Below are 23,413 nucleotides of genomic sequence, written 5' to 3' on the forward strand. Positions count from 1 at the left end.
TTTTTGTTGAGATCAAGATCACCACATAGCAACTTTTTTCATGCCTCAACTAGACAAACTCAACCAAGGGAATTATCATAAGGATATCCTTCTTTGTCTCTATCATCATCGCTATTACTTATTTTAAATAAACAAGAAAAATGATACAAATTATAACTTTAACTAATCTTACATGTTCTCCATCCATCCCATTTCCATGTTCTTGCTCTTGAATCTCTCTTTCTTTATCTCGCCCTCATGCTTCAGTCCAATTTTCCTCTTTCTTTATCCCGCCCTCATGCAATCACTTATTTCCATCATTCATGCAATCCCTTATTTCCTCACGAATGCTTAAGGAATTGAAAATTCGACTTAAACATGCATGCAAAGGAGAAAGAAAAGAGAAGGAAGGGGAAAGGGAAGGGAAGGAAAGGGAATGCAACATAAGAAAACTATCGGAGAGCATCTATATATGCGTCTAACAGCATGTCTATAGGTGTGGCTGCTTATTTTTCAAAAAATTAGATGCATCGTTAGATGCGCTCTGACAAATGCTTTAAAAAAAAGGTGAAAAGGACATGCGCCTGACCCTAAAAATAACAACACTAGTACCAAAGACATCCCATTCCTACATATGACAAAGGATGAATCCAAGGAGAGCAACTCCAAAGAAGACCAACCACCAAGAGACTTACCTTAGATAGAGGTATGGAAGCTTCTTGTTTTTCTTCAAAGCTGTTTCTCCTTCTTATCACCATCAACAATGCTCTCTTTGTTAGGAACAATGCAATAATGGGGCAACAATGTGAGAAGCACGAATTGTAGAATATATTATATAGAAAGTGCATAGAATGGAAGAGAAAGAGAGACATAGATATCCGTGGTTCACCCCGTGTGAGCTACGTCCATTGAAAACATACAATGATTGCATCAATAATAGTATCACACACTTTCATTCCATACTCTCAAAGCATGCAATGAATTCACAAGAAAGACAAGAAGCTATGCCAAATCTTAAGATAATTTGACAAAAGGGCTTAGCAAACAATGAGACCTCCGCCAAACATCATAGCCGAAGATTCAAGGACAGAGTTTCATGCCTCACTCCCACTCCATTTTTTATTCTATTTGCATTGCTTCTTCATATGTTTCTTCAAAGGAGAACATGGTTTAGGTGGTCTACTTACTCTTGTAGAGCTTCTAAGTGCACCTAGTGGAATTTGAGGTTCTTGCTACTACTGCACATTCTCATTTTTTGCAACCTTTGGAATTTTCTCTTCTGTGATTTCATCAAGAGTTGTGTATCCAATGTTTGTATTTTCTTTCTTCCTATTCTACAAGTGATATTTATACAAAACAATCTCGTTGAATACAACATCTCTACTCTTAATGATTTTATTACTTTCATAATTCCATAGACAATAACCAAACTCATTAGCTCCATATTGAATAAAGATGCACTTCTTGGACTTTGCTGCAAACTTTTTTCTTAATTCCTTATCAACATGGACAAATGCTTCACAACCAAAAACCTTTGGAAAATAATAGTTCATCTTTTTACCTGTCCATGCCTCTTCTCGAATGCCACCATCCAAGGAACTAGAAGGCAATCTATTTATCAAGTAAACAATTGTATTCATGACTTCAATCCAAAGTTATAAGGGCAACCATGTGTGTAGTCTCATGCTCCTTACACACTCCATGATTGTTATGGTCATCCTCTCTGACACAAGATTTTCTTGTGGTGTTCTTGGAGTTGTCTTCTCTCTACAAATCGCATCGCATGAAGAGTAATTATACAAATTCTTTGCTATAGTATTTGCCTCCGTTATTTGATCTAAGACCCTTCAACTTCTTTCCTGCCTCTTTCTCAACCAAAGATTTCCAGTTCTTAAAGGTTTCAAAGAGATCAAATTTTCTTTGAATGCAATAATAAAACCAAGTTTTTCTAGTTGCATTGTCAATTAAAGTAATATAATAGTGAGAATCACCAAGAGATGATACATTAGCAGGACCCCATACATCTGTATACACAAGCTCTAACTTTTCTCTCTTCTTTTGTTTCCCAACTTTAAGAAATATAACTCTCATTTGTTTTGCAGAAACAAAATTCTCACTAAACTCCAAATCAATCTGCTTCAAACGTGGCAATAGCTTTCTTGAGTAAGGAATTTACATCCCCTTCTCACTCATGTGTCTAAGCCCTAGGGAACTAACTCAATATGTAATATACTACTACCCCCATCCAAAATCTAGGGCATGGGGGGACAAGGTCCATATAGAATATGCATGGACTTCCTTAAAACATTTCAAATATGCAAGGGAAAAATATGAAAATCTCATGTCCCCCCTCCCACAAAATATAAGGTATATATCTCTAAAAATATGCAAGAGTTTAAGATTTGTACATATTTTTCATAATATGTGAGGCCCAAGGGGGGGATCTTTTGGATGGGGGGGGTAAAAAAAACACATTAAAATATGAAAAACCCATCTCCTTTCAAATTAATGTAGCTTTTTCATGTGTTACCTAAATTTCAAGGTGTAAAGACATATTTAAAGCTCTTTTAGTGCAGAACACAACCATGCTAATTTGAATAATTTATTATACTCATGGCATATTGTTTAATTCATCTCATACTCAAGATTTAGATAGCTATTCTTACTAAAGGGAGTTGGTGCCCCAGGGTCCAAGCCTATGATGCCACAACACTATATCTACTCCTATAAAAGCTCAAGAAATAGAGAAGTAAGCATTACATGTACATAAATACAACATACTACCTTGGGTCCTTTTGTTATTACCATTGACCCTTTAGTGACCTTCTACAAATTTCCTATAAATGTAGTTGTGCAATCTTCATCATCCAATTGTCCTACTAAAATTAAGTTTCTTCTTAAATCAGGAACAATACAAGTCCTACATGCAACTCCTACATGCATGTCCTACATGCAACTCCTACATGTAGTAGAACATGCATGTAGGACTTGCATGTAGAACATGCATGTATGAGCTACATGAAGAACTTGCATGTAGGAATCACATGTAGAATTTGCATGTAGAACATGCGTGTTGGATTCCTAAGAGAGATTATTCCAATTCCTAAGAGAGATTATTCCTAGCCTTGTGCAAGTACAAGCAGAGCTTTGCCGCTACTCTATACACACATTCTGTGCTACCTATGTTCATGTTGGCACAGAGACAAAATACTCCCAGATCCTTTTTATTACCCATCCTTGGGTTATGGTTTCAGAGTTGGGCTGTCATGCGTGTAACCCAGTGCTAGTCGCTCCACCTGTAGACTTATACAATTTCTGGTCTATAGCCAGGAGGCTTATATCCACTTGAGGAGAGGTAGAAGGCTGTGAATTTTGGAGGGGCTGTAACAGAGAGTGCACGTTATCTATCAACTAGGTAGGGACTAACTATATGCTTATGTGTGGGATTTTGTAGGGCAACTAAGACTCAATCATCCCTAGATAGAAATTGATTAGGTCTACCTATATGTGCAAAAACATGCATATGCCAGTGAGTGTGCATGTAACAATCTAGTGTAAACTATATGTGTAAAAACGTGCATATGATAGTGAGTGTGCGTGTAACAATCTAGTGCTAACTATTGAAGACTTGGGGTTCCCAAATCTTCATTTTTGTTAGAGATGGCTTGTGTGTTGATGTAGTAGCGCTTTAGTCAGCTCCGATTTATGGTTGGTTGAATTGGACTCCATTTAATGTTTCTAATGGGATTCATTTTTCTTACTCGATAAGGTCATTGACCTAGATACTTGAGTTTGCCCTTGTGGACTTTGGCATTGTATAGCAAAACAAGGTCACCTTCCTTGATGTCTTTGGCTTTAAGGTTTCTGTCACCATGCCTTTCTTTTGCATTTTTCTATTATCATGGCATGGTAGGTGACTAATCTGGTCTCTGTATGCTTCTCCAATTGATAGAGTCTTTCTTTCAAGGATGCATGATCTCCCATGTGTTCCTGTACTACTACGCGTAGGCTTGGTATTACAAATTCCAATGGGACCATAGCTTCAAGGATGTACACCAATTGAAAAGTTGTATTCCCTATACTGACCTTGAGTGTGGTTCGGTATGCTCATAAGGATGCATTTAGTTTCTCTGCCCAATCAGAACATTGTGGTTCTACTACCTTGGTGAGGATAATGCATAATATTTTGTTGGTGGATTTGGCCTGTCCATTCCCTTTGGGGTAGTAGGGTGTGCTTTTTCTATGGATTACCATGAAGCTAGACAAGAGTTCTTGGATAACCTCATTGACAAAATGCGTGCCTCTATCCAACACAATTTCAGTGGGGCATCCACATCGGGTGATCACATTCTCGTATAAGAACCTTGCTATGCTTCTTGCATCTACCTTTCTGACTGCTTTAGCTTCAGCCCATTTGGTAAAGTAATCAGTGGCCACAATGATGTAGCGTGCATGTGTTCCTTTTGCCGCTGGATGGATGGGCCCCATAAAATCAATCCCCCATTTTTCAAATAATTTTTGTGCAATGAATATTGTTAGGGGATTGAAGTCCTTGTGTTGTGGTTTAGTAGTTCATTTTGGCATACATCATAGACTTTGACATCTTCATATACATCATAGACTTTGACATCTTCATAGGCATCTGCCCAAGTGTTGGCCACTTGTAGCCTGTGGGGAGGAGTTTTCTTACTATGGCCCTTGGAAGTGTCCTCCTGCAATTCCTTCATGGACTTCACTGAGGATTGGCATGATCTCATGTGGCATTACACATCTCCTTAAAACCTAATCCTTGCCCATCTTATATAGTTGTTCTACAATGAGTTGATAGGGTGCAGCTTTTAAATTTGGTTTTTTGGCATCCACTGCTTTCATTTTAGGGGGTGGTCTTCTTGCCATTAAGTACCCAATGATATCTACACACCATCTAAAACATCTATTTGAAATAGTGTGGCATCTAGCAAGTCATCTTCTACTCCAATGGCTTCTTCTCCTGACTTGACACTAGACATGTGATCGGCAATGTAGTGTTAGGACACCTTTGGGGACCAATATTTTGAAATTAAATTCTTGAACCAAGAGTAGCCATCTGGTTATTCTTCCTATTGTACACAGATGGTTCACAAGATAAAGCAATGCTTGATGGTCGATGTAGAAAGTGAAATCATTTGCCAACAAATAATGTCGAAATTTCTTAACACTATACACCATTTCTAGGGCTTCTCTTTCTGTGGTGGTATAGTTGATCTCTTCATCATTGAGTTGTCGAAACTGATACTTGGAGCCATCAGTATGAACATGGAAATCAATAACCCAATTGGGAGATCATAAGGATGGGTGCTATGATTAGGCGCCACTTTAAAAGCTCAAAGGCTTGGTTGTATTCTTTTGTCCATAAGAATTCCACTAATAATTTGTAAAGTGGTATGGCATACCGCAAGATAAATCTTCTATAATAGCCAACATGTCCCATAAAGACCTGTACGCCTTTGGAATTTATAGGAGGAGGCAATTCAATGATGATTTTGATTTTGTCCATGTTTTACAATCCCATGTTGAGAAAAGACGTGTCCCAAAACAACTCTATGGGTGACCATCAACTGGCATTTTGTTGGACTTAGGGAGATGCCATACTCCCTACATTTGATTAGAACTACTTCAACACATTTTAAGTGGTCTTTTTTGTTTGAGTGGATGCATAAATAATCCAAGAACACCTGTAGCAACTTATTCAAAAATGACTTGAAAGTGGTGAACATGACTCTCTGGAATGTGGCCAGGGCATTACATAGGCCGAAGGGCATGACTCTATATGCGAATATACCCCATTCTATAGCAAATGTTGTTTTTAATTGGTCAGCAGGAGCAATTTTTACTTAGCCACTAAAGCCATCCAGGAAGTTATATCCCTGATCCATCCACCTTTTCCAACATTGTTTCTATTAAGGGTAGGGGATAGTGATACTTGATTGTGGCAGCATTCATATTCTTTAAATTAACACATATTATTAGCTTCTTATTGCATTTTGACACGATGATGATGGGTGAAACCTAATCAGTGTGCTCTATGTCATACATGAATCCGACATTTAAGAGTTTTTCCAGTTCATCATAGACCATGGTGCCATATTTTGGATTTGTTCGATAAGGTCCACATACCTTAGGGTGGGCACCTTTCCTAATAGGTATCGTGTGTACTACCACTTCTAGTGAAATTCCCTTCATTTCCTTGTATGACCATGCTAGGTAGTCTCGGTATTCCATTAGCAGTGCTTTGAGCTTTGTTTCATCTTCCTGTGTAAGTTGTTTCCTAATGAATACCAATTTTTCTTCCTCCCCTTCAAGGGTGAGGTTTATTGTGTGAGTTTTGGCTGGTCTCTCATAGATTGGAGTCTATCCACTGCTGTTATCAGGGTTTCTTGCACTTCATATTCTCTTACTGGCCTTGGCATTTCTATGGAGACACTACCACTTGTGTAGTTCTTGAAGTACTCTAGCACTTCTCAAAGATCAGCCTCTGAGTATCAAATCACCTCAATTCTTAAAGTCTTATGATATACCATATTTTTCTTAGTATCTAATCAACTCAATGCTTAAAGTCTTATGGTATAACATTTCTTTTTAGTATCCAATCACTCAATGGCTAAATTCGTATGGCATACCATATTTTACAAGCTTTCATAGACACAAGGAGGGTGACGTTCATACAAATCTTTGCCAAAAATCATGTGCACTTGATCAATAAGAGATGACATTTATGATAGTTGGATCTCCATCCTTGATTATTATATTACAAGGAAATATTTAAAGGATGGAAAGAACCACAAGCAACCTAGCACAGTGTCAATGTTCAGATGCTTACATGGATTGATTGATGAACATGCTATGAAAATACAAAATGACATCAAGGAAGCCACAATTTTAATTGCTAAAGCAAATAATGATGGCATATTAATGGCATTGAAGAATGGCCCAATCCAATAGAGAGAGATGTCGTGCTCCAAGAAGAGCTTTACATGTTTAGATCCATGGAGCGGCCTTCATTGACATTTTAAAATTGGGACAATTGCATTTTAAAATTAGTCTACATTGTACCATAATACATATGGGTGCTATGATTCATGGTTGAAGATGAAGCTCTAAGAGGTCAAGGAAACTCCACAATTGCCTAATACTACAAAGGAGTACTTGCAATGAACCATGGACAAAAGGAAGGTGCAAAATATGTACGAAAACGAAGGAAAATCCACTCAGCCTTGGAGCTTTTACATACTAAGTAATCCTTGCTTGTATACATAAGTGTTGCAAATAAATCTTGAAAAGTTAAAGAGATGTCGTATTAGGATTTTGACACTACATCTAATGGTTTGTGCAAAATATGGATAAAAAAGAAGGCAAATCCACTTAGCCTTGGAGCTTTTACATACTAAGTAATCCTTGCTTATACACATAAGTGTTGCAAATCAATCTTGAAAACTTAAAGGGATGCCTTATTAGGAGTTTTGATACTACATCTAATGGTTTGTGGAAATATGAATAGGTCGCACCCATTGATTAGGTGTTTGGAATTAATGATATTCAGTACAAAGTAAAGAAATTAACATTACTTAGTGTAGGCTGTGGTCTTTTTGTACATACGAGCATTGAGAGGAAACAACACTTGGTGGTATACAATAGTCCAAAGTACAATTATGATAGGGGAGAGCTTCTATTAGGTTTTTTCCAAGGATGAAAAGCTATGACATGATTGAAGATCCATTGCTTGAGCCTTTGGGGGGCCTCTGGTCACCTGTGAAATGTATTGTAGGAGATGTGTTATATGCTAATGTGGCCAGGTATACAAATAGCTCAATCATTGTAAAGAAAGAAACAAGTGTTATATTTGCATGTCCCAAAGTCATCACCTTGGTCTCAAAGGTAACAAACATATTTTAGAAGTGACATTCATGGATACATTGTTGTACAAACGGTAGATGCATGGACACATTATTGTACATTAATAGTTGAAAATTTCATTAATATTGATCCTGATTATGTGTAAATGATTTTGCATATATTTGGCAAAGAGAAAGCTGTCATGGGAGTGACTTAAAAAGAAGATGTTTATTAACATCACATTTCTTTGTAGATTTCCAAGCTATACTTTGCTGGAGTGTGTCTTTATGCACACATTTAGTGCAGCCCATTTGCAAATTTAAGTTTTGGAACACCACATTTATGTAATGGATTTCAAAGCTATCCAATAATGGAACATGGGCAAGTCAATATTGCAAATCATTTACATAGAATTTATCTATGTTTGGTATTACTTTGATACACCCTCTACCAAATGAAGTGCCATATCTAAGTCTCATTTACTTCTATGAATCCTCTTTATGCAAAATGTTTTGTATTTTCTGCACGGGAATTTTCCTTTTTCAGCCATTCCCAATGCAGTAGAAAAGCATGCTGCACAAATAGGGTGTCACGTTCCCTATCATCTGAAATGTAGAAATGGTAAGTGCGTTGCACTGATCTAGACTCCTATGAGTCATCAAGAAGATTGGCATTAGGTGTGGAAGAATCAAGCAAATGACTATACGTGATATGCACAAGAATTTTTATCTGCTTGTTGTACTAGTGAGCACTGTTGAAAAAAATAATGTTTTGCAAAATCTACGACAGATACAATAGTGTCACGGGGAAAATTGGCAAGGCAGGTCATGAATGCTTATCCTGCCAGCTGGCCGTGAAATTGTGAAGCACATATTTTGGAATGGATTGAACCATGTGACCTACAAGCTCCCTTGCCTGGGTGCTCTTATATGATAGTAGCCATCTCTTTTTATCGAATCCTTCAACATTGACATTTTCAAATCTCCTCCATTTTAGAGCAATGTGGTTGTCTTCCCTCATTTCATTTGGATAAACATTGAATGTCTTCTTCTTCAGCTTCAAACTGCAATGCTTGCATGTGCCACGAATGCATTCAACCCTATGCCACTCACGGTCTCCCTTTGGAAAAACTACTAGCTCCCACAGAGGCCTCAGGCTACAAAACCTGCCCTCCCTTGCAACAAATGATGAGGATCCAGGTGGCCTACAGCCTGCGCATTCATTGGGGAGGCATGGGCATCGATCTTGATGGAGCAATGCTCCAACATGATCAGATCTCAAGTCATTCATAGCTTGCCACAGGTCAAAGTCTATGTGAGTTTTGCAACAACAAACATTCCTGTCTTTGAGTTTCCTGATGTACCAAAGCTTACAATGCTCAAAGCTCCTCTACCCAATTGAAATGTTCAGATTTCGATCCACAAACTTGAGATACAACTCCGTCTATTGACCCAACATGCGGGAACAATAGAACAATGAGCCCCCTTTTTGCTACTACTAAAAGAATACAAAACACATTCTAATTAAAGTATATAATTAAGCAAAATAATTTTCAACCACCGCACTAGTTTAGAAAAGTCACAATCTCAATCACTGGGCTCGTTTAGGACACATTTAGGACAGTCACAATTTCAACCACTGGGATGGTTTAAGACACTGTCACAATTTCAACCACTGGGATGGTTTAGCCTGACGGTCTTAACTTCACATATTAGACAATAACAAGTATATTTCTTTTCATTTTTGAATTTCACCATTAGAAAATAACAATATATTGCTTTTCATTTATGAATTCCATAATTTAACAGTGGTGTATGACCCAAATAGTAGGAAATTAAATTTAACGAATTTAAGTACTAAGGAACACAATAATTTCAACCACCGAGTTGGTCAATAACTAATGTCTATTCAACCATGCTGGTTCAAGACAACAATCACATAACTAGTGATTGAGCTGAAGTAGCCACGATGCATGAAGCTAGTTTAGTAAAATAATAATATATTGCTTTTCATTTCTAAATTCCACAATTTAATAGTGGTATATGACCCGAATAGCAGCAAATTAAATCTAATGAATTTAAGTACTAAGAAACACAATAATTTCAACCACCAGGCTGGTCAATAACTAATGTCTGTTCAACCATGCTAGTTCAAGACAATCACATAAGTAGTGATTGAGCTAAAGTAGCCACGGTTGCATGATGTTCCAACCACCGGGTTGGTTTAGTAAAATAACAATATATTGTGAAATATGTTGATGTATGATTTCTGCTCAACCATGCCACCGAGATGGACAACAACTAATGTGTGTTCAACCACATTGGTTTAGGACAATCACATCACTAGTGATTGAGCTAAACCAGCCTACCATTGCATGATGTTCCAACCATCGGGCTGGTTTAGGAAAATCACATTTAATCCAAGCCTAGTTTAAGAAAAGAAACAAGTAAACTATCCCAAAGCTCAATCACAAACAACCACGGTCTAATTTAGGCACCAATGACTTGAGTTGTATCTAGCATGTGTATGATGTGCTCCTTAAACACCTTTCATCCCGTTCGCTTCTTATAGATGTCCTTTCTATTTGGAGAAACTCTCGTATTTTCATGCCAAAATGTCATCACTGTAGCAATGACTTCTGCACTTAGGCTGTCTCTCCTTTTCTTGCATTGTGTTGAAGCCCAGAGACTTCTCGGATCGGGATGATCGTGCATTGCTTTTGCTCTACGTTCAACCACTGGAGCCACGTTGGTTCTTCTGATTGACAACATCTTTGACATCATGCGCCCAAGCCATTTCTCCTTTGTTTCAGGGGAGACCAACATAGCTAATGTCGCCCTCTTTGCAGCTAGTTGATCTAAGTCTTTTTATAGGCCATTTCTCAAGTTAGAGAGCGTTGCCTCTTGGGCGTGCATCTCTTGAGGTGTTGGTAGGGTTGTTACTCTATGAACTTTAGGGTGCAAGCTAAAGCTTATGAAGACTCGAGACTGGTAATTACCTGAATGGCTTGATGTTGCTGCCTTGAATGCTCCCACCAATCGTGACACCACATCTCATGTTCTTCGCTCTGATGGTAATGATCGAATACATGCATCTACAACCGCTTCTCATTGCTGCTACTCTACAAGTTGTCTTCTTTGTTCTTGTTGTTTCTCCCTTCATAGATGTTGCAAAAGTGTCTTTCGTTGCCGATTCGATATCGTGTCAGCGCTTTCATCGACCCGCACTCTGTTACTTGTGCCTTGACTTGGCTTTTCAACTTTCTTGTCTTGCAGCCTCTGTCTGCTTCTCTTGCAAGCCATGGCAAGCTGCATGCTGCCATTGATGCCATGGCCATGATCAGTCCAAAATACACCCAGAGAAGCTAACTGGTGAGGCAAGCAAAAAATAGAAGACAACTTACCTGAAAGAAGACAATGGCATGTGCAAGGTCATGTCAAGGTGCGTACAAGTTGCAGGGCATTTGCGGGGCAAGGACAGGTTGCAGGTACTTAATTCTTCCAAGATTTGATGGGCGAGAGTGTGAAAATCTGAAATTTGCAAGAATAGCAAAATTTTAGCCGTCGATTTTTCCCCCTGTGATGATACACGTCAGTAGAATTGGATATCCTAAACAAGTGCAATTTGGCCTAAAATGCTTCAAAACACAAATAGGCCAAAGGGTACACTATCGGGTTTGATGCTGTGTATTATTAAATGCAATGACCTTTGGCATGCTTATAATCCATATAGCAAGCAAGTGCATGGAAAAAGAAACAATTCAAAATTGTAAATAGTGTTGGATTTATTAAAATATCTTTGCACATGCACAAATTGCACTTTTCCAACTTCTTCCATTTTCGGGTGAATCTAGATACCAATACCAACAACTATCAATGTTTTAAGACCACTATGCATTAGTCCCAATAGTTTGGATTCCAATTCTTCAATCCATTTTGGTTTTCAACAAATCAAAAGAAAGTTATGGAGCGTGCCCTCAAATGGGTATGCATCACTTTAGCACAACATTGGAGGCCCATTAACCCATGCATAATGATCTCATTTAGCTATTTCCTTGGGTTAAAAGAAGCTTACGTCGTGTACTTTAGAATGATTACTTGGTTCCTTGTATGTATAGAACAAAATTTTGATGTTTTTGAATAAATTGCTATATCCTATAGTCTTCAAGATGCATGTTTCACATGCAACATAGCACTTATAATGCTTTAACGGTCTCATTCCAAATCCTTATTCCATAATTTTTTGCTCTCATGTTCGATTTGGAATGTGTACTACAACTTGAAGACAAAGTTTGACGAATTCCATTGAGCAATGCATAAGTTATGGGTCATGCAATATACCCATATATAGAAAAGTCCCTAAACCTCACCAAAAATGGCTACACCCAAGCAAACAATGACCCTTTCACCCTGATCCACTGAAAGTAGAAGCAATAAAAAAATTGCCAGCACCTTGAAATGTGAAAATGCTACAACATTTATGGGCATGACTGGATACAGCTCTCGGTTTATGGTAGAGTTAGCAATGTTGGCCGCTCCTCTTCACCGACTGCTGTTAAAAAAGTCCAATTTTATTTGGACAGACCAATGTCAACAAGCATTTAAAAAGATTAAGAAAATCCTTAAGGAAGATGCTCTTCTTCAGCATTTGGATCCAGCTAAACCATTTGTCATATGATTGACGCATCAGAGGATGGTTTAGGAGTAGTTCTAGTACAAAAAGATGACAATGATAATTTGAAACCAGTCATATATCTCAGTCGAGCCTTGTCTTCCCCAGAAACAAGGTATGTAGCCACGGAATTGGAATGTTTAGCCGTTGTCTCGGTGATTTCTAAATTGCATGCATATGTTCATGGAACCTCTTTTAAGGTACATATCGACCATTCAACTTTGCAAGGTCTGCTACATTGTACGCATCTTCAAGGATGACTTACTCGGTGGGTTCTTTTGCTCCAAGACTGATTTCTCAATTTCTTATAGGCCTGGCAAGTTCAATGAGGTGGCAGATGCTTTGTCAAGTGCAATGTGTGGTAGCACAACATGGTCAACCTCTTCTAGTAGCGACTTAGACACCCCTCCTGGTTCCTTTTTTAGATCCCATTTTGCCATCTTTGGAAGACATTAAGCAATCACAACAACAAGATCCAAGCATAGTGCAGATCATTCAACAAATCAATTTGCCAAACTACCATTGTTCCATAAATTGAGACATGCAATCTATTTATGTAAACTGCCCTTTCGAGCTAGTGGCCTATGATATCATGGGGCCATTTCTAGAATCCTCTTTAAGAAATAGATACAATATCATTTTGATAGATTACCTGACCTGCTGGATAATTTCTAAGCCGTTGAAAACAATAGCAGCCTTTGAAGTAGCAAAATTACTGATTCAAAATCTCATTTTGCCTCATGGATGTCTGGAATAGATTCTATTTGACCAAGGCAGCAATTTCAAGTCTGAAGTGACATGCATAGTGATGGATCATATGAATGTCAAGCAACAATTTACAAGTCCATACCATCTAGACTATAATGGGCTTATAGAGAGGTTTTAATAGAACCATTAAGATAATGCTGGCCATGTATGTGTATCCTAATCACACAAAGAGGAGGCACCCAAAATCTAACCATTTGGTACAGGCATGAGATAGTAGGCATGACATTGGTAGTGGGGAGGGGGTAGTTGTTTGGCCCGTTGAGTCTAGGTGAATAGTGGTGGGTGGAGGTTGTTACATGGACAATGGGCTCCATAAAAATGGGGGTGGCAGTCATCCCGTTGGGTGCACTTGTGGTAGTGGATGGACCCAGCTTAGAGGTTGTTGCATGGACAATGGGCTCCATAAAAATGGGAGTGGTAGTCATCCCGTTAGGTGCACTTGTGGCTCTTGGTAGATTACTGTTTCAATGTTGAAGAAGGGAATGGGTCCTCTCGGGTGAGGCTGAAGCGGCACACTCAAAACTGCTAGAGGTGGAAGAGGATTTCTCGTAGCAGTAGGAGCAATAGTAGGAGCACCAGTATTAGGGGAAAGCATAGAGGTGGAAACTTGGATAGACGTTGCAATGGAAACTATAGCAGAGACACTTGTAGAAAGAGCAGTCATAGTCGACATGGTAGTAACGGAGGTGGAAGTAGATGCAGATATTGAGGCCCAGGCACTGGCAAGAATAGGGAAGGTAGCAATCAGGATAGGATTTTGAGTGATCCAGTGACTAGTAGGCGCAAGCCAAGGAACTTGACTAGGAGCCATGCAATACTTAATCATGCGTAAATGGGGTCCAAAATTCCTATGTACTTGCAATTTAAACACTTGTCAATGCTGGTGGTCAAATGCCTTGGTGAAGGCTGAGAGCCAAGTGGCTGGTGGAGTACCCCAGCAAGACCGCTAATTGCACATGGTTGTGGGGAATGTTGCTTGCACTCTTTTTTAGCACAATGAACTCTGACAAGAAAAATTAAAAAATGGATAGACCTAGGGATCAATAGATTTGTTGATCATATAGTCGTGGGAAGAGAAGTAGTAGCTTCCATCATGGAAAAAATTCATCACAGCGTTGTTGCACAGGGTGCTATTGTGGTCTTGTGGAAGCATGAAGACTACTTGATAGAGCTCTTGTGTTAACATGATAGTGTGTTCATCAAAGACGATGCTATTGTCCTTTGACAGATACGTCTTCATAATATCCTTAGCTATAGCACTACAACACAAGGCAATCCTACAAATGTAAGATATGATGTGCAACGATGAATTTAGAGGTTCCATGGAGATGTTGATGGGGAAAGGATGCTGAAAACAAGGGCGGGCATGTCAAAAGGCCACTAGAATGGAAGTAGGCAGAGTGTCTATGGTGGATTTAACATTGACCGAAGGCTAGGGTGTTGACTCCTATTGTTAGGACTTAGAAGAGAGGGGGGATGCCATAGCCAAAAGGAAGAAGTTCACAAAAGAAAAGGAGGAAGTTGGAGAGCAGGATGATATAGAAGGGGATGTGAGAGAAAAACCATGCGAAGTGTGTGTAGAGGCCCACGCATCCAAATTGTTCTCTTTAGATTGCATGTTGCATTGGGTCGTGTTGAGACTAGCACCATAATTAAGTCATGTCACATTGAATAGTTTGATGTTGTTGCATGAGAGCCGAGTTGCAGTCACCAAATAACTATGAGCTTGGTATGGCTTTACTTGGCTACCATTAAGGAGCTCGGAGATAACCTATCCATGTAGGTCAACCAATTTAACTATCCCATTATCAAACACTTTGATAAGCTTGTATGGTCCATTCCATCGAAGCTTGAAATTGGTTTTGAGAGGACCAAGCTTGGCATTATATAACAAGACATGCATTCCTTTCTTCAAATGCCTAGGTACAGTAGTGTGCCTATCATGCCAAGATTTCCTTCGATGTTAAATCACTTGTTAAGACCGTGTTGCTTGAAGTCATAGCTCGTCTAGCTTAGCAAGCTGATGTAACTGTTTCTTAATGGCCTCAAGCTCAACAAGGTGATGCTTGGTAGAAATCCTAAAGCTTGGTACAAGAAACTCCAATGGCACCACTACTTCCAATCTAAAAGCCATGAAAAAAAGGAGTGGGATTAGTGGTTACCTTGTATGCTACGTGCCTGAAAGGCCCATAACACTGCAACAAGTAGCTTGACATCCCAAGTACACCAATGGGATTTATTGTTTTAATGATAATCACATTGATTGTCTTATTGGCAGACTTGATTTGGCCATTACACCAAGGATGGTAAGTTGTACCTAGTGCATTACCTTGGTAAGGGACTCAAAAACTTCATTCATGCAATGGGTTCCTTGATCACTATAACGAATTAATTGAATAGCGATAACGACATATAATATTTTCAAACAAGAACTTGGATGTACTGCGAGATGAGTTATCATGTAGAACCTTGGCTTCACCCACTTGGTTGCATAATCTATAGCCACTAGAACATATTTTTTATGAGAATATTGTGTGGTTTTGAAAGGACCCATGAAATCTAATCCCCATCTTTGAAAAGCTTCCCATGGTAGACTTGGTTGAAGAGGCATATAATTGTACGGAATCATTTGAGGCACACTATACACCTAGCACACTAAGTATGGGCACCCTTAAGCAAGGTTTCCCACCATAATCCATCTTGTAAAACTTTTTAAGCTGTTAAGCACCAATAAAGTGACCAAGAAAAGGTCTAGTATGTGCCTTGGTGAGGACAATTGCTCATTTGTGTGGCAACACCCATTTGCATAACACACTGTCTGCTCCTTGCTCATATAATTGGCCTCAAATTATACTATATTTCCAAGCTTTTCATGCTCATTTCCTCTACTTGTCTTAGGGAATCTACTCAGGAAAGGTGCCTTGAGATAGATACTACATTAATTATTGTGCTAGAGAATTCAATGGCAAACAATTATGCATTCTTGGCATAATTTGAATTCATACAATATTGTTGTTGCCAAATGGGTTTTAACATATGGAATCATAGGTATTATGTACTGATAGATCTTCGGTGGCACTCCATGCATATCTGTATAACTTCATGCAAACATATCCTTGTATTGCACAAATAAATCCTTAAGTGCTTGGAGCTATTCACCTTTCAAATTGTGTACTAACGATCACTATCCCAAGGATCTTCCTCACTTCCCAAGTCAAGTTCTTGTGTTGGTTCTAGGAGTAGATGTTTTGAACCAAGCTGAGTAATAGTAACTGGATTCTTAGCTACTTCCCATTCACAATCACATCCTCTGTGAAATTACTTAGATGATAGTGTTATTGCTCGGCCAGTGTTGTTTTCAACTTGAGTTCTTGTGTTGGTTCTTGGATTTGATATTTTAAGACAAGTTGAGTAATAGCAACTAGATTCTCAGCTAGTTCCCATTCACAAACCACATCCTTTGCAAAATTACTTGGGTAATAATGTTGTTGCTCGGCTAGCTTCTTAGATTTGAGCTTTTTCTTGAGTTTGGTTGTGACTTGGAACACATCAATCTCACTTACTAGTAACAAATTCATCTCCATTATTCAATTTTCAATGCCTTGGGGAAACTGGTCTGGAACTTTTAGGTTTGTTGGATGACAACTACTCTGTATACTAGTTGGATTTGTAGGGATTTGTATCTCAGCATCTCCTAGCTTGATAATCATTAAATCAAAACCCCAATCATGAATTACGTTCGCACTCTAAGCCAAGGCTTGGGTACAAAGCATCAGAGATGTCATTCATTAGAGGACTAACATGGTTTCAGGGATTTTTAATTTAGTGGAAGTGATGTAGCCCAATGTGAGAAGCCAGTGCACATCAAATCAATGCAAGAAAAGGACAAGTGGCCTAAGTGAGGAAGTCATCTCAGCATTTACATTTTTTTTGGCACAATAACATGAGAGTTTCTCCAAACTATAAGGATGTCTATAGAGTGTGGAGAGGATGCAAGAAGTATGACGTACGCATCACACACATGCTTGACACAACACACATCCGTAGTAGTCAAACTTCTAATGAATTTTGCTACTATATTCTTTCCTCCCAGATCATTGTGTTGATTCATTTTCCTTTGCATCATACAAAATTTTAGAGAGAGAGAGAGAGAGTGAATATATTCTTTGATAATCAAGCAACTTGCTGGTTGAAATAATAAGCACAGTAGAGGTGCTCTATCATGCCATCTTTTTCAATGTTCAATGAGTTTGCATCTTGCAAAGTTGTTTGAAAAGCTTTGTCTTCTAAATCACGAGTTGCTACCATGGACTTCAATGCACTGAGCACTCTTTGCATTCTCTACCTCTATTTTAGTGGCCTTTAATCATCTATTCAAGCACCTGATGTGCTCCTATGCTTCTTATCTTCTCTACCTTTCCTTCCTAGATAGTTTTTTACCTCCCTTGCCTGGTTTGTAACAATGCTTGCAATTCCCTTATGTGTGCTCCAAATGCCTTGAATTGTGCCGTCTCTAACTTGTCTTCAAGATCCTCTTTAAGATGTTGCTCAAGTAATGGAGTCCATTTTGGTTCATCAGCTTTATTCTCTACGTTCTTCATCTTCTCATCCATTTGGAACATCACTTGCAAAAACTTGGGTGCCCACTAGGTGCAATCCAACCATGGTGGCCTCAGATCATAGTGGATATTTGTGCTCAAAATTATTCTTTAGCTTTGTTAGCATGGTTCTAGAGATCACCTTTGAATAAATGACTTTACATTCATGCAGTTTGGCAAGCTCAACACTTTGACACCACTCCCTATGCATGGGGTAATTCCCTAAAGATGTCCTAATTCTTCCATGGATGCTCTGAGAAACTGGCCTGCAAACTGCTATAGGGACTGTGAGCATGTTCTCATCATCTTATTGATCGATGTAGACTATAGTAGTCCCACAGACAATGTATCCCTCCTTCACATTCACTTCTCTCATAGATTTCGTAAAGGTATTAAGGGAGGGAGCATTGGACACTTTGGATGCCGTGATTCTAAGACTACTTGGAGAAGTGGACTAATTGGATGTCATGGAAGGAGCTAGCTAGATGGTATTGGACTTGAGAGTGTACCTTTAAGACTTCCATGATATGAGGACAAAAGATGCAAGGAGTTTATAAAACAAGGATTACAAGGAGTACGGAGTGTAAGGAAGAAGTAGAAGAGGACTTCTTGTAAGGCTTGTAGGGAGAGGCTCAAAAGTTGCAAGTATAAGAAGGTTTGAGAGGTGAGAGGATTGCAAGGAGTAAGTAGGAGATGACACAAGGCCTACAAGGAGATCTAAGATGGCCAAAGTGGAAGGGAAAAATGATGGTGCATCTCTAATTCTACCCCAGCCCCATGGTTCTAGCATTCAATTGGCTTGATTTGGCAACTCTAATTGCATCAGCCATCCTATTGGTTAGTTTCTAGCATGGTGATCTAGAGTGGCACCTAAAAGTTCACTTGGCTTAATTTGGCATTGGGCTTGCATGCATGGCTTAATTTGACAATTACAACCAATGGCTTTGCATGATGCCCACCGACATGACATGCGTGGCTTAATCCGGTTTTAAAATAAGGGTGTATCTTGTGGGGGACATGGATGGGACAAGCCCCTAATAATGATGCTACATCTCTAATTTAGTGGTACCTTGTTCTACCAATTGCTCGAGAAAATTAACCACTCTGTTGGTTCATTTCTGGCATTTAGCTGGTCGGAACATGGACAATTACATACGTGACTCAATTAGCTTAAAATGCTGGTGTGGTGAGCATCATCTAAAATGATGTTGGAGTGAGGACCATCTAGACCATCATGGTTCAATGAGGACCATACTAGGTTGGTGGCTCGGAGTTTAGTTGGGCCACCTTGTTGGTTTGAATTTGTGGGATGATTTCTTTTGGCAGCTCTAAAATTGACCACCATATTTGTGGGATGTCTATCCTAGCCACGATGCTTATTTATATATCTAAAAATGTGGACAATTACAACCATTAGGCTTGTAATTTTGGCAGATCTAAAAATCCCAATGACTTCATTTGACATCATTTGGCAACTCTTAAAATACGGACAACCATAGTCCCCGATCTTGCATGTAATTACAACCATGTTGCTTGCATGATGGATACCATGGTGCTCTAAAATAATTGTGTGATGTGATGACCATCTCATAGTGTGATCTAAATTCATCCAGTGACAAGTTTTCAAAGGAGATTGGATGAGAAATATACCCATGAAAGGAGGGGTGAAAAGTCCTTTAAAATCTTGTAGAGCCCCCCAATAAGAGGGCCTTGAGCGAAACCTCCTCTGGTAAGTTCTCTAGGAGAGAAGCTTTGGGCTGGATTTATTGTTGAGGATGGTGTAAATTGCACATACCTCTAAGGCATAGGGGCAAACCCCATCCCTAACCCCAAACCTAAGGGGTCCACATGTATATTCATATTCATGTTCAATACCATATAGTGTACAGGTAGCTATATCATGTGCACTCCTCTCTCTCTATCTCCCTCTCTCACTTCCCACTTCATCATGGTATCAGAGCACTAGGTGCTCCCAAGCCCTTGCATCTCATCAAGGTACTAATCCCTCCTTCCATGAGGCATTTTCCATCTCCACGCAAAAGGTTTGCAAGGTTCATTTCTTGTGAGAGAGTGTTTTCCATGAGAGAGAGAGAGAGAGAGAGAGAGAGAGAGAGAGAGAGAGAGAGAGAGAGAGAGAGAGAGAGAGAGAGAATGAGAGACTCAAAGACCTTGTTCCATCAAGGTGACAAGCCTTTCTTCATGAGGAATCTTCAACTCCCCATTTAGAGCTCTTCCCGCTCTTCATTTTGCTTCAGAAAGCTCCTCATTTAGAGCTATGGATAGTGATTTATGGGCATTTCAGTTTCACATTGTGTTATGAGAAGTCAAAAGAAATATTTTGAGGGTTGAGTAAGGTTTGTGAGAAGGAGAAAGATTGAAGGTTCCTTCTATTTCTACACTCTTCATTAGATTACTGCTTCAACTTTCGGCACAACAAAGCAGGTAGCCTACAACCAGACTTAGCAGCAAGTCTATAACATAAAGCAAGAGTGGCTCTACAATGCGTGATGTTCGACTCAAACACAAGGCCAACCCCAACTCTGAGCCATGCAACTTCAACTTCACCTCCACCAGCCTGCGAGCTCCAATAGCTGCTGCCAGCTATGAGCTACAGCTTAGTGGGCAACTCAACTGCAAGCAAACGGATCAAGCTCTATGCCTCTCCGACATCTTGACAGATGCGAGACAAGCAGAGCGGCCCCTCCAACATGGTGCAACACAACAACATGGTTGTCCCTCCAAAGCTTCAATGATCATCAATGCCATTAAGCTACTTCTCCAACATGGCATCCTCGGCCATCTCTAGCTATAGCAACAATAGCACTCTCTAAATGACCCATACGAGAAGCCAACGCCTGCAACAATGATGGCTCCACAAAGCATTTCAACCACGACAAGCTCCTCTCAATGCCACTCACGACAAGCTCAATGAGCTCTGTAGTGCTGCATGTGGTCGGCAAGCTCTAGCCGCAGCTCCATCGACTTGCCTTCCATATCCCATGACCCGCCAATCTTCACCAAATCCTTCGAGCCTCACCATAGCCAAATCTGCATATGGGAGGTCCAAACACTGGACTCCTCATGAACGGTTACATTAGTAGTGGAACCACTAGAGCCTCCACTGCTCCAAATGGCTCTCGACACCTAGACTACAATGATGCCATCAACGACACCAACAGAGTAGACTCTTGATGAAACTATTCCATGAAAATAAAATCTTCTTATATTCTAACAAGATCTTAGAAGATTTCGGTGAAGTCATCCTCTCAGCACAACTACCTTATCATCACCCAGGGATGAGCCCTAGAGTTAACACGTGGCACAAGGTTACTTGGTCCATAGCTTGCCACATGGCCACCATATCTGCCACATTAACAGATCCTTCTAGATGATCGGCCTTATCTACCATCACATAGATGTGACATGTTAGCACTACCACGGTGGCAGTCTCTGTCCATGTCAGCTATCTCACGGATTGCCACATCATCAATTCTATGTATCTATGTCGTCACTCTCGGACTCTGCCGCGTCAGTCGACAAGTTTGGATGCCATGTCATTAACATGTCATTCTTAACACATCAGCATAGTGGGCTCATGCCACATCATCATCCATGTTGGCAAGTGCCACATCATTATTGGTCCCCGTGGCTACCACCTCATCACTCTAGTGCCTAGTCACCTACCACCTCACCCACTTGCCATGTCATCATTTGCCCAGTCGGTAGTGCCATCTAAGCACATGTGTCTCCTCATAGGCACAATTGTAATTGGCATATGACCTCTAGTGCCAAATTACCCTACATGCCACATCATTTTTTTGACCACCCTCTTGGGATTAAAAATTGGTTATCCTTCTGAAAGCGGTATCTTTTGATCCAAGTGGAATTTGAAGGTGATCGAAAAAGCAAAAATGATTACCAGATCATGACCTATGCTCTGTGCCCCTCAAATCTACCATTTGACTTATCCACAAGTAAGAAGCATTCAATCCTCATCATCGAAACCACCTCTTGCTCCATTGTAGTGCATTCAACACATAAAATGAACAAACTAAAACTCATTTTGCTACATTTAATGTTTTGATGTGTAGTTTAGCTATAGACTAGTATCGCCATAGAGGAGATCTAACTCCACCAAGCTAAGTAAGCCATTGCCACATTACTCGATTAGTTCCCAGTGGTGTAAATCCCATTCGGTTCTATCATCGGTGTACACATTCACACGTCTGACACTAGTTTAGTTATCTTGGCATTCACTAGTTCATCATGATTGGTGACGCTTGGAAGAGTTATCCCTTAATCAGATTCAAGTCTAGCATTCTTATTGCACCCATATGCCACCCATGTAAAGTCACACACTGTTGACTATTTTCTGGCATTGGTTCCTGCACACATACATTAGCCTTGCACAGCCTTGGCTATGATTGACACTCAATTGTCATCACTTTACTACTACAGGCTTGATCCTTGGCACACGGTTGTTCCTCCATCATATGACTTGGTTCACAATTTGACAGTTTAGCATAAGCCCCTCAGCGATAGCTTTTATGCAATGTTCTCATGAGTAGACGCTCTCACTGGTACACAGGTAAGCCTCTTGGATAGAGCACCAAACTGCCTCTAGCATGGAGTTATCCACATCACACAATTGATGATACACCAATCATGACACCAGACGAGATCCGTGAGTGGAAAGAGAATCTACTTTGACCATTCATTGCCACAGGGTGTGTCCCAGTTTACAATGTAGGCTCGAGCCTCATTGGTCTTGAGTGATTGGATGCAAATGCACCACTTGCTAGCATGGATCAGGCCACACATTTTGATCATGCAAATTTCTTAGTAAGCCCTTAGCCTGAGGCACATTTGATGATAAGCCCTCAACACGAGGCAGTCCCATCTACATCAGCTTAGACTGATTCTAGTGATGTACAACCACATCACATTCATGCATGGCCATTTACTGTCACTCCAAATGATGTAGATACTTAGCAGGAGTTCATCAATGATCATGTAGTTATTCAGCAAGTAAGTCCTCAGTATGAGGCATTCACATCTCTAGTAGCATGCATAGATACAATGCATTCCACTCCTTATGTGATTCCATTCTAGCATCGATCCCTAATGCTATCACCTCTGATATAGGTCTCATCACATCCTTGGACACAGTTTCTACGAGTAGTTCAAATTGGTACATCACCACCCTTGGATCCAGTGATCACCACCTCTGATTAGCAGATCATTCCTCAGTGTGAGGATATTTATGCATCAATGCAATCCTGCCCCAATCTAGTAGACATCATCAAGTTCAGCCATAGCTCAACCTAGGGAGACTTAGTGTTTTAGCATGCACTTATGGCTATTGTATACAATCCATACTTGATGCAGATTCATGGTTGGATCTAGGACTTCACATCAATCTCTACATCGGCATTCAGCACCTCATATGCCTCAGGGATAACTTATGCCTTCTCAATTGTATTTTAGGCTTCTAGGCCCTTATACCATTAGCTTCTTCTTGAGGA

The 23,413-nt window shown here is 39.8% G+C and overlaps 1 protein-coding gene across 1 annotated transcript in view; it reads right to left on the bottom strand.

Annotated features, from left to right (window-relative positions):
• LOC147895812 (trihelix transcription factor PTL-like) overlaps nucleotides 1-17,903 on the bottom strand; it is a 40,789-nt gene extending 22,886 nt beyond the window's left edge. The window contains exon 1 of the mRNA XM_087382859.1: nucleotides 17,731-17,903. Coding sequence (XP_087238985.1) covers nucleotides 17,731-17,903 — 173 coding nt within the window. The remainder of the gene's footprint in view (nucleotides 1-17,730) is intronic.
• Nucleotides 17,904-23,413: the final 5,510 nt, after the last annotated feature.

Source organism: Dipteris shenzhenensis, chromosome 12 (genome assembly GCF_047967505.1).
Source record: "Dipteris shenzhenensis isolate YYH24624 ecotype China chromosome 12, Dip_SZ_1.0, whole genome shotgun sequence".
Lineage (NCBI taxonomy): Eukaryota > Viridiplantae > Streptophyta > Polypodiopsida > Gleicheniales > Dipteridaceae > Dipteris > Dipteris shenzhenensis.